Source organism: Balaenoptera acutorostrata, chromosome 20, assembly GCF_949987535.1.
Source record: "Balaenoptera acutorostrata chromosome 20, mBalAcu1.1, whole genome shotgun sequence".
NCBI classification, from domain to species: domain Eukaryota; kingdom Metazoa; phylum Chordata; class Mammalia; order Artiodactyla; family Balaenopteridae; genus Balaenoptera; species Balaenoptera acutorostrata.
In genome coordinates, this window is record NC_080083.1 from 26,006,571 (window position 1) to 26,019,967 (window position 13,397).

General features: G+C 34.7%; 1 protein-coding gene across 5 annotated transcripts in view; it reads right to left on the bottom strand.

Annotated features, from left to right (window-relative positions):
* The window catches only part of RAD51C (RAD51 paralog C), a 42,011-nt gene that overhangs the window by 3,175 nt on the left and 25,439 nt on the right, over positions 1 to 13,397 (bottom strand). For 3 of the 5 annotated variants that reach the window (XM_057536660.1, XM_057536659.1, XM_057536658.1), the window contains 4 exons: positions 10,873 to 10,939; positions 10,090 to 10,150; positions 4,237 to 4,300; positions 1,853 to 2,765 (listed from right to left, as the gene is read on the bottom strand). In XM_057536660.1, the coding sequence (XP_057392643.1) occupies positions 2,649 to 2,765; positions 4,237 to 4,300; positions 10,090 to 10,150; positions 10,873 to 10,939 (309 nt within the window). In that variant the 3' untranslated portion in view covers positions 1,853 to 2,648. Of the gene's footprint in view, positions 1 to 1,852; positions 2,766 to 4,236; positions 4,301 to 10,089; positions 10,151 to 10,872; positions 10,940 to 13,397 lie in introns of those variants that run through there. The other 2 variants (XM_007190300.2, XM_057536661.1) reach the window with 2 other exon arrangements.

Here is a 13,397-nt window from a genome sequence, read left to right on the forward strand (position 1 = left end):
GACTTACTTCACTCTGTATGATAGACTCTAGGTCCATCCACCTCACTACAAATAACTCAATTTTGCTTCTTTTTATGGCTGAGTAATATTCCATTGTATATAAGTGCCACATCTTCTTTATCCATTCATCTGTTGATGGACACTTAGGTTGCTTCTATGTCCTGGCTATTGTAAATAGAGCTGCAGTGAACATTTTGGTACATGACTCTTTTTGAATTATGGTTTTCTCAGGGTATATGCCCAGTACTAGGATTGCTGGGTTGTATGGTAGTTCTATTTTTAGTTTTTTAAGGAACCTCCATACTGTTCTCCATAGTGGCTGTATCAATTTACATTCCCACCAATAGTGTAGGAGTGTTCCCTTTTCTCCACACCCTCTCCAGCATTTATTGTTTGTAGATTTTTTGATGATGGCCATTCTGACTGGTGTGAGATGATATCTCATTGTAGTTTTTTTTTTTTTTTTTTAATTTTTTATTTATTATTTATTTATTTATTTATTTATTTATTTATTTTTGGCTGTGCTGGGTCTTCGGTTCGTGCGAGGGCTTTCTCTAGTTGCGGCAAGTGGGGGCCACTCTTCATCGCGGTGCGCGGGCCTTTCACTATCGCGGCCCCTCCCGTTGCGGGGCACAGGCTCCAGACGCGCAGGCTCAGCAGCTGTGGCTCACGGGCCCAGCTGCTCCGTGGCATGTGGGATCTTCCCAGACCAGGGCTCGAACCCGTGTCTCCTGCATTAGCAGGCAGATTCTCAACCACTGCGCCACCAGGGAAGCCCCTCATTGTAGTTTTGATGTGCGTTTCTCTAATGATTAATGATGTTGAGCATTCTTTCATGTGTTTGTTGGCAATCTGTATATCTTCTTTGGAGAAATGTTTATTTAGGTCTTCTGCCCATTTTTGGATTGGGTTGTTTGTTTTTTTGATATTGAGCTGCATGAGCTGCTTGTAAATTTTGGAGATTAATCCTTTGTCAGTTGCTTCATTTGCAAATACTTTCTCCCATTCTGAGGGTTGTCTTTTTGTCTTGTTTATGGTTTCCTTTGCTGTGTAAAAGCTTTTAAGTTTCATTAGGTCCCATTTGTTTATTTTTGTTTTTATTTCCATTTCTCTAGGAGGTGGGTCTAAAAGGATCTTGCTGTGATTTATGTCATAGAGTGTTCTGCCTATGTTTTCCTCTAAGAGTTTGATAGTGTCTGGCCTTACATTTAGGTCTTTAATCCATTTTGGGGTCTCATAGTTCTTTTAAAGTACAGTATTATAATGCTTTATAAAATGACCTCTTAACAGTATCTGATGCCTGGTAACACTGATATTTATCACTTAACAACCCCCTTACTCTTGATGTTATGATTTGAGTAGATAGACTATAAAATAACAGGTAATTTTTTATAATGACTTCATTAATTATAATAAAAACATATGCCTTAAAGCCCTCAAAAATAAGATAGTTACAATTAGTTATCCTATACTAAAGTAGTCATTTGAAATTAGTCTTACATAATTAGGATGACCATAAGCCTGATTTGCCTGGGACAGTCCTGATTTATGTCCTGGTATAATTGTTAGCAGTGCCTATTTTCATTCTTTAAAAAGTCCTTGCCAACTATGGTTAGTCTATGTATAATCAATTACAGAATAATTACATTTTTAAAATTTTATGAATTTAGTGTTCAGTCTGGGACAGGAAATACCAACTGTCACTAAAGTCTGGAAAATATGGTTGTCACGGTATATAATATTCAATTACTTAAATAATTTTCTTCCACTGGGAGTCAAAGTAAATTTTGTAAATGAATTAAGAAGCACTAAGAACCAGGTACCAAAACATCTTAAAATTTTGAAACCACTCAAGAATCCAAATTTTTAATTTATTCAAGCAGTATTAAGATTATTCAAAGGAAAATGTCAATACACCTAGAACTGGATCACACCATGTTTCAAAAATATAGAAATAAATGACTGTAAGCTTATCAACTTGACAACATAGGTATATGTTCCAGTCAATGTTCTAGATGGGATAACAACTCCAAAGTCCTTCCTTTAATGTTACAAAATAACATTAAAAACTGAACAAATGACTTCGATTTTAGGATTGGGGTCACTAAAATCAGACTGGTCATCCAAAATTTGTATCCTACTCATAAACTGAATGTAATGATATGCTGACTCATGGTGCTGGCTTTTCTTCATAATAGAAACATGTCATTTTTGAGAATTATCGAAGCTACATTTAAAGAGGAGAGCACAATAGGAATGTGAAAAAAATCTTTTCTTCCTAGAAATGTCTAGGCAATTGGCAAAGAAAGGAGGAAAAAACAGTCTGAATATTAAATTCAGATTGGCCACAAGTGATCAGCTTTCCACATTTGCAAAATACAATACCTGTATCATCTCTACTGAATGTTACTGAAAATGAAAACAGGGTTAAATACAACTGTAGAACACTGCTTAGTTTAGAAAAACTCTTTCAGAGAATCCTATTTGTTAAGTATTTTCACTTAATATAGACCTGATCCATTCACTCACCATTCACTTAATATAGACTGGATTCATTCACGCCATAGTGTTTATATTCTAAAGTAACGAGTCTACTACTTGTAAGCACTGCATCTCTCACAGCATCAATACATATGTATACTCTGAGACTAGTCTTTGGATTCCTTTTCTTCCTCTGAGTCCCGTGACCGCTTCCGGATATTCAATGAACCTTCTATTTGCAATGAACGTGCAGTAGCAACAACAGCATCTCTAAATCCCTGAGGCTGCAAGATGAAAAAATATACAAGTATGCTTTAAGAACATCTAAAATAACAACTGGTCTTCCAAATATTTTAAAGTAATTGATAAAAGAGCTACTTTATTCTTGGGATAGAAGTTATCAACCACTGTGAATGAAGAGGATAAACCTCAAAGATAGCCAGGGCTATAATAGGGTAACTTTTATCTAGAGTATGTGTATGTATTTACTTATATATACACATACACAGAAATATAGTACATTATAAAAATATTCTCTAAAAGTCAATCCTAACAAACTTTACAGTGGCTCTATTGGAAGAGGTGAAAGGAAGTAACATGCACTAATTACTTAGGTACTTTAGAAATATTTTCACAATTAAATACTCTAATGAATTGGGAGATTGGGATTGACATATATACACTAATACGTATAAAACAGACAACTAATGAGAACCTGCTGTATAGCACAGGGAACTCCACTTTGCTGTACAGCAGAAACTAACACAACATTGTAAAACAACTATACCCCAATAAAAATAAATAAATACTCTAAAATAAAATGTCCCGATTAGATACTTTAAATACACCTGGGCAGTGCAAAGACTAAGTAGATAATTCAGTTTCAGAATCTCCTTCTATTTCTGTTTTTGTCCTTAAAAAATGAGACGCCAAGAATATATCTGATTCAACACTATCGATAAATATGCATTATTTTAGCCAAAAATGTATTTTCTATGATGTAAAATTACTGGAAAATTAACACTTTAAAGTGGGATATATTTCACTTATATGTGGAATCTAAAAAAATAACAAGAAACTAGTGAATACAACAAAAAAGAAGCAGACTCACAGATATAGAGAACAAACTAGTGGTCACCAGTGGGAAGAGGAAAGTGGGGAGGGGCAATAATGAGGTAGGGGATTAAGATGTACAAACTACAACACTATGCATAAAATAAACTACAAGAATATTATTGTACAACATGGGGAATATAGCCAGTATTTTACAATAACTAAAAATGGAGTATAACCTTTAAAAATTGTGAATCACTATAATGTACATGTGTAACTTATATAATATTACATATCAACTATACTTCAATAAAAAAAGAAAATGTGGGATATATTTGATGGCTATGATAGATCTATAATATGTGCAGATCAAAATGAGTAATGCTGGTATTTTTTTCTTTTCTGAAGATCTTTAACGACCTTTACTTTAAAAATCTAATATCCTGACATTACATATGGCATGGAACACACTCCCCTACAAATAAGTATTTCCTCTGTTCTTAAGAATAAATTTCAGTTCAATTGTGACTAGAGAATTCTTTACATATACTACTGTTTTGGGGATAATGTTCTAAGCATCAAAAGCTGTCCTCAAATATGCTTGCTGCCTACAGAAGTTAACAGAAGCAATTTGTAAATGCTCTCTTCAGATGATTACTGCCCACTAACACCAAAATCCCACTCTAATCAAATAATACTGACTGTGATTTGAAATAGTACTGTAGCATCCTTCTGGCTTGGTGATTTGTACAATGTTGCCAACCTGCTTAGAGAAAAAGAATAAATGTACACAAACACATGATCTTAATTAATTAGTTCAGACGACTGATTTTGTAATTTAAACTCATAGCTTTTTACTATAATTCTATTATTTTGTTCTCTAAGAACACAGAAAGCAAAGAAATATCAAAAATACTCCCTTAAAACAACAGCTATATGTATACATGTAATAATTATTACATATAATAATAGATTTGTTTACATAAGTGAAATTTTAAAACAACCAAAAAGGCCAATGACTGATTCAAATAAATTATTTTATACATGACAAGATACTATTTACACTTAAAAAAATAAAGTGGAAGAAAATATTTAATGAGATTGGAAAATATTAATAATGTATGAAATATAAGTTATACTGTATGAGCCCACATTTATGAGTAAGTTTGTATATATACATTATATAGAAAAATTACTAAAAGACTACAATCAAAGGGATTTCCCTGGTGGTCCAGTGGGTAAGACTCCGTGCTCCCAATGCAGGGGGTCTGGGTTCGATCCCTGGTCGGGGAACTAGATCCCGCATGCATGCTGCAACTAAGATCCGGCGCAGCCAAAATAAATAAATAAATATTAAAACAAACAAAAACAAAAAAAAAACTACAATCAAAAAGTAAAGTTGCTGTTACAAGGTAAAAGTTGTTTTTTTGTTTGGTTATCTACATCTTTCTACAGTAATTGTGTATTTTTTTATGTGTTATAATGGAAATATTAATATAATGTCTTGGTATTTAAATGAGAAACACATACTCATATTATACTAATACAAATAACCTAGGAAAACACATTCTTTCAAAATACTTATGTTCAGAAAAATCGCTGTCAAAACAGGACAAGGTCTGTTTAGGTATGATTTTACTGTGTACTCTACAAAGTAAATAATATAAAACTGAAAGCTGAAAGTAGTTGAGAAATAAAATTCTAAACTCTTATTAACTATGCTCAAATACCGTAACAGCAACAAATACAGTTGACCCTTGAACAATGCAGGGGTTAGGGGCACCAACCCCCGCGCAGTCCAAAATCCGAATACTCTGCTTCAAAAACAAAGGAATTGATAAATGAGTCACCCAAGGGCAGGAAGCTGAAACCGTTTAGATAGAATCAGGACTCAAAACCCTAGTTCTTTTAACTCCACATACTTTGATCTCTAATTGAACACAAAAAAACTTTTCCCCACACATAAAGATCTGTAAAATGAAAATACAGATACTACATTTATTGAAAAAAATCTGCCTGTAAGTAGACCCATGCAATTCAAACCCTTGTTGTTCACTGGTCAACTGTATAAGAAAAACTTTTTTTTTTTTTGGCCACACCGTGTAGCATGTGAGATCTTAGTTCCCTGACCAGGGATCAAACCTGCACCCCCTGCAGTGGAAGCATGGGGTCTTAATCACTGGACCGCCAGGGAAGTCCCTAAGCAAAAACTTTTAAAGTGCCTTTTAAAAATTACTTTAAAACTGATATAATTTATTCACAATAGCTAAAAGGTAGAAGCAACCCAAGTGTCTGACAGATGAATGGATAAACAAAAGGTGGTATATACATACCATGGAATATTGCTCAGTCTTAAAAAGGAAAGGAATTCTGACATATGCTACAATGAACCTTGAAGACTTTACGCTAAGTCAAATAAAGCCAGTCACAAAAGGATCAATATTGTATGCTTCTGCTTATATGAGGTGCCTAGAGCAGTCAAATTCATAGAGACAGAAGGTAGAATGGTGGTTCCCAGGGGCTGATAGGAGGGGAGGATGGGGAATTAGTATTTAATAAGCATGGAGTTTCAGTTTGGGAAGATGAAAAAGTTCTGGAGATGGATGGTGGTGATGACTGTAAAATAATATGAATGTACTTCATGCCACAGAATCGTACACTTAAATGGTTAAAATGGTAAATTTTATGTTATATGTACTTTACCACAATTTTTTTTTTGGCCGCAGCATGCAGAATGCAGGATCTTAGTTCCCTGACCAAGGATTGAACCTGTGCCCCCCTATAGTGGAAGTGCAGAGTCCTAACCACTGGACACCAGGGAATTCCCTACTTTACCACAATTTTAAAAAACTGGTATAACTGTACAAAATGAGGATTCTAACTTAGAGAAAAATCATAGCCTCTCAGAGTTAAACGGATCATTTCTTTAAATGTAATATAATGTTGATTTGTTTTCAAAAATAATTCAAAAAGACATCTTGGTTTATGATGGTACTCTCTTAATTTTGAAATTGGCCCCTACTCAGGCATAATTCAAAAGAGGAGCAATCAGAGACCATCATCCATTAGCTTTTAGGTTTGTTCTTTCAGGATGAGAATAGAAGAATCCAAAATGTCATATCTTTGTAATAGCAACTGTATGCATAAATAAAATAACTGTTAAGTAATATGTAATATAAGAATAATTGTGTTAGGGAGTGAAATCATCAACTTTTACAATGCTTTAGGGCTGATGGTCTATCTTCAACGCAAAATAAAACAGAAAAAATAGAGGTATGGTGTATTTAAATCTATTTTATTAAAAAAACACACTCTTTTTGATCCAATAAAACAAAAATTAGCTAACCTTCTGAAAAATTAGTATCTAAATCACCTCATATCACCATATGTCCAAAAAGGTACCCAGTACATCCAACTTCTCTGAGAAAATTATTAAAAAGCAAATAAGATTTTAAGAAGCATTTATATGTTTATTAATAATCCTAACATCAAGTGGGCATTAAGTATTCAGGTTGAAAATCTTCCTCAAATTTCTAGGTAAAAATAAAATTTATATTTCATGTCTGCATCTCAAGAGATCTTTTTAAACAACAAACTAAACCAAAGAATCACTTGGCTCATGGCCCCAGCTGAGATGAAGCTTAACATATGGCTGAACTACATAGTTTAGGTCAGGAAGAAACAGGACAGAAGCACAATTTGTGCTTTAAAACTGAGACACATATGAAACACTGTGTGGGGGTGTTGATGTATTACTCCACTCTACCACCAGATCTCCTTGGCAAAGAGTGGTATAATTCTGAACAATCTTGGCCTCATATTATCATGAATATGCAAACTGGAGGAAAACCCACACAACATACCGGACAGAGACAAAAGTATTTCTCTTAATAACTATTGGAATGTTATTCCATTATTAATCAAAGGGTAAAAATCAGGTGTTTCTAGTGAAGATGGGGACTGGGGCATGAGGCGGAACACTTAAATTCAATTCTCAACATAAATTTGGCTAGTCAAGGTCTTTAGTTTTCTGCTCAAACTAGAAGTGTTCATTTTTATAACTATTTTCCCCCAGCATGAATTTCTATTTCCATCCTTTCAAGATAAACTAAATTTTAAAACACATACAAGATTTCATGCAACTTTAATAACTTAAAGATATCAGATTTCAAACAATGAAGAACAAAACTATGTTGATTTTATTAAATGAGGTCAACTTATTCTGATTCTATAAAGTATGTACAGTACTTATCATATATCTATCATATATCATTAGAAAAAGGTTTTTACCTAAAAAGGAGGATAAGAGCTATACCTTCAGATTCGCTGGCGATCAATGCAATAATACAATTACATTCTAGAAACAGCAATTATAGGAGAAAAGGAATGGACTCTATTATAAAGTCAGTTAAAAAATGTGGATACTACTACCTATTTCATAGAGTTATTTGGAAAATAAAATGAAATTATATATATACACACACAGAGCACTTAGCATAATAAAGAACAGTTAATAAATATTCAAAAAATGGTAGCTATTATTTACTACTTTTTAATCTTTCTGGGCCTTGATCTTCTCACTGTTAATGATAATTGGTACAGTGTTTTCAAAGAGTTATTGAAAGACTCACAGATATACAGAATAAATTAGTGGTTACCAGCGGGGAGAGGGAGGGGGCAATACAGGAGTAGGCGATTAAGAGGTACAAACTACTATGTATAAAATAAGCTACAAGGATACACTGTACAACACAGCAAATATAGCCAATATTTTATAATAACTATAAATGGAGCATAACCTTTAAAAATTGTGAATCACTATACTGTACACCTGTAACTTCCATAATAGTGTATATCAACCATATTTAAGTTTTTTAAAAAGAGTTATTGAAGGGATTATATGAAATGTTGTATATAAGGTACCCAGTTAAATACCTAGCACAAGCAAGCACTTATTAAAATGATAGTATGGGATACAGGTAAAAATTCATAGAACAGCACATTTCCCCTAAATCTATCTATTCAATGTCAGTGTTCTACGCCACTGTCTAATTTCTTGGGAAGGATTAGTAAGAAGCTGAAGTCATAAAATGGTTAACTCTTAAGAAAGTAAGCATGATTTTCTGATCTCATGGGTGCCTAACCAATGCTAACTTCTAGAATTTGACAAAGGCAGCAAACTTCTCCTTCTGACAAATGCATAAAAAGATGAAAGAAACATCTTTCTCTGCTCCTATTATTTTTCTCACTTCTTAGATGTATTCTATTAGTGAGTATGTAATACTAGAATAATAGTGGAAGACTACTACTGTATACTAGCTCAACGGGAACTTCTAATAACATTTAAATAGTGGGATGTGCTTTACGGAAACCTAAATCTGGGAAAATATAAGCGATATGTTCAAAAGACTCTGCTGGAGAACTGCTGCCAAATCTTTACAATAGGGTTTGTTGCTGAGAAAAGAACTGCTTTTGTGAATCCAGTACACAATGACTTATTTACAGAATTGGGGGGAATGGGAGTTGAATGTAAAGCACTATGTATTATGGGGAAAAAAAGTTACCTGAGGTCTTTGGAAATGCCAGCTTTAAAAGAGACACAAACTGCATGAACTAGTTATAAAAGATGTATACAAATATAATAGGGTCAGCTATGAGCTCAGGGTCAGTAAAACCTAACTTGGTCAGGCTTGATTTTTTGCACTTTGTACAAGAATGAAGAAATGCAGAAAAAGAAATAGTATCTCTGACCAGACCCAATATGTATTTAAGCAATCCTTTTTTCCATTTTTGCCCACATGCTGTCTCAATTTCCCCATTTTATTGGAGTATTTCCAAACCAAGTTATCTAGGTTATACCAATTAACTTCAAAGCAGAGATGTTGGCATAAATCTGACATTTCTAGAAGTAAAGAATAAAAGATTCCATGGCTTTCAATTGCCTATTTTTAAAAAATGAAAGGTGGTTGTTCACTTGCTCAGCAGCTTTAAAAACAAAGGTTTCATGCTGCCACAGTTTTATTTTAAAGAACAATACTTGTGAAAGGCAAGTAAGTAACTGGATAATAAAAGTAGGACAGGAAAATATAAAAGAAAACAAAAACAGACACAATTTCATACAGGAAATATATTAACAAACTAAGAAAAACCATCCTATTTTCCACATAAATTAGTCCTAAAGCTAACCTCAAAAGTTTTCCTTTTGTCCTGATTTTACTCTTCTTTCAATCCCTTCCAGGAACACAGAGTACCTACCTCCCTCTGCATGGTTAATAAATGGTACTTGATTTCAAAGAGCTTTAGAAGGTAGCATTCTTTGGCCACCTACTCATTTCAGGAGCACCCCATCATTTAAATATTCCAAAGAATTTCCTAGGTAGTTAAATGTGCAGTATAACAACATGTTTCTATGTTTGCTCTAGGTAATGAAGGCAACAAAAGCTTTAGTTCATGGGGTACTGTAGATCTCATCCACTGGACTAGCTCTAAGAAACTGATAAATGTTCAGTGTAATCAACCCAATACTCAGAATTATTAACTTATTTCTATACAGACCTTTGCTTCTGGTCCCAATGAAAGATTAGTCGTATTGTAGCAGCATGCCCCCAACTTTCCCCTGAGGGAAAAAGAACATGGTAACTGACTAAGTTATAAGTCTCTCAGAATGCCTCTGACCAAATACAGTTTTACTTTACTTAAATTAACATAACGAAAGTATATTTGGTCTCAAAAAACCTGGTACATGGGTAACATCCTGAGATTAATAGATTTTCACCTATCTGTGGAAATACTGCAGATCATTATCACTATCCTCTATTTGCTTTTAGAAAACTTTATAGTTTGAGTCAACATGTTTGTCAATCTTCCTTATCATCAGGCTTAATAACATATTTCAGACCACCAGAAGAAAAGCAAAAGCTCTGACAGAATATTCTTAAAGATTTTAGTATACATAAACCTTGAAGCACTGTGTTCTAACAAAGCCCCGAGTAAGGTCAGAAAGAGTCATAAGCCTATTCATTACAGTTTGATTTGTATTTAAATGGATTCACCACTCCTCCTGCCTAAGACTGTGTGCTTTCTGAGGGAGTCATCTTATGAATATTTATATGCTAAGTACCTGACACAAGAGTTGCCAGAGAGTAGATGCTCAATAAATGTTAAACATCTGAAAGGATGAGTCAGTATCTAAAGGTACTGTGCTCCACGCTAAGATTTATCAATGAATAAGACAGTCTTCTCTACTTTCATGGAGCTTACAGGACTCAACAAGCATCAGATGAAAGAGGTAGAAAAAAATGTATTTAACTAAAAATGTTTATTTGATTAATTGCCTACCCAGTGCAGGAACCAGCAAGGCCTGATTTTTATCAATCTTCGTTGTCATCTGATTGGTTAAAATTACCTACAAAAGCAAAATGTGAGAAAATTAGGTGAGTCTCCTCCCAAATTTATCAAGTAAATAGTCACGTGATTTTAGTATTCTGAATATAATCTAATTTAAAGAAAGGTATATGTAGGTAATGAAAACTTTTCTGATATATTTTTTAGATATTACCCATAAAAATGAGTAAAATTATCTGAATACATGATTCTACCGAATATAAAACATTTTTTAACAGACTAGAACAAAGAAGTTCTTATTGTGATGATGGAAGAAAACAAATATAGTAGATAATACATAAAGGTCTAAAGAGACCATGTGTAAAAACTTCATAACTAGGAGCACAGGAAACATGGCAGTCTGTGTTCTTTACCACTGTGGCCTCTCTAGAATACATTTATTCAAAGGAATATAAAATCCTTAATAAATAACTCAATGTTTATACTTTTGGGGAGAGACAGTATCACCATTTACGATTTTACAGAAAAGAAAAAAAAAACTGAGGCAAAGAATTATGAGAAGAGATCTAAAATCATAAAGAGAGCACAGTATAATTAGAAGAACTGGGAAAAAATAAAACCCAGTAACAGATCAACTGACCCAAAAATTATGACTACGCTAGTCTGCTGGTAATAGAGATATAGGTGTTGCCTTACTCACAGATGCCCTCAAGGCTAAAAATATTGCTAATTCTTTTGGATTAAATAGTGGCCTATAGAAAAGATTCCATGTTTAGAAAGATAGTAATTTTATTTTATTTACTTATTCTTTGGCCGCACTGCATGGCATGTGGGATCTTAGTTCCTCAACCAGGGATCGAATCCGTGCCCCCTGCAGTGGAAGCATGGAGTCTTAACCACTGGACCACCAGGGAAGTCCCCAAAGATAGTAATTTTAGAGTAGAGAAAAAAGAAAGTGTTTAAGGCTAACTTAATACAGTAAAAGTCAGATTATCTGGCACCTTCTCATCCAAAATTCTCCAGAAATGGTTATTTTAAATATTGTTCCAACACAGATCTTCCCTCCAGAAATAAGACAGATACTACTCCAAGCTGAAACTGATAAAGAACTTCTAAGAAAAGCAATGAGAAAAGATACCTATTCTAAAAAAGACATCTATTTCTTAAGAAAACTGAAAAGAAAAGGCTGTTTGGCTCTTCCCACCACAGTGGTCAACACCCTTAAGTTTTTGTTTATCTACGAAGGAGAAATCTGTGATCCATCTAGAACTCAGTCAGGCACAAACTGGATGACAGCACTTCCTCCTAGTTCCTCTCCCCTTAAGTGCCATAGTGGTTTTCCCATGTTTTACCTTATTCCAGGTATCTCAGAACAAGCTAAGCAGGAATTTAAATTGGTAATTCACTAAAATATATGTCTTACCGGCATCCACAACATGTTGAATAATACTCTTTACACACTATCAAGTGTTTAATCTTTAGCAACTGGGATATTTACTTACACCAACACTTTTTGGTTAAAGGTGCACTATTCAATTCTGCAGCCATGAGCCATATATAGCTTTTTAAAACTAAATTAATTAAAACTAGAAATTCACTTCCTCTGAAGCATTAGCCACATTTCAAGTGCTCAACACCCATGGAACTACTGTATCAGACTGAGCATTTTCATCTTTTTTTTTTTTTTTTGGCTGCATTGGGTCTTTGTTGCTGCACTCAGGCTTTCTCTAGTTGCGGCGAGCGGGGGCTACTCCTCATTGCAGTAGGCGGGCTTCTCATTGTGGTGGCTTCTCTTGTTGCAGAGCACAGGCTCTAGGTGCGCAGGCTTCAGTAGTTGCAGTGCGTGGGCTCAGTAGTTGCGGCGCGTGGGCTCAGTAGTTGTGGCTCGTGGGCTCTACAGCACAGGCTCAGTAGTTGTGGCGCACAGGCTTAGTTGCTCCATGACATGTGGGATCTTCTCAGGCCAGGGATCAAACCCGTGTCCCCTGCATTGGCAGGTGGATTCTAAACCACTGTGCCACCAGGGAAGTCCTGAGCATTTTCTTCTTTGCAGAAAGTTATACCAGACAGCATTGGTTTAGAGAATATTACATACACATCTTACACATTATCCATTACACATCTTGAGGAAATTGTAAATAGACATACTGGCTTACCAGTTGTTCAACATCCCAAAATCAGAATTTGCATTGTTAGCATATACTTATAATTAACAGTATTTCTGCAAAAATGTTGGGTTTCCCATGACATAAATGAAAATTACTGTGTGATTACTCCAAGCTCCTAAAGAATGAGTCTTGGGAGTTCCCTAGTGGACTAGTGGATAGGATTATGGGCTTTCACTGCCATGGCCTGGAGTTCAATCCCTGGTTGGGGAATTGAGATCCCACAAGCTGCGCAGCACGGCCAAAAATAATTAAAAATAATGGGTCTAAAAATAGTGAAGTGAGGACTTCCCTGGTGGCGCAGTGGTTAAGAATCTGCATGCCAATGCAGGGGACACGAGTTCGAGCCCTGGT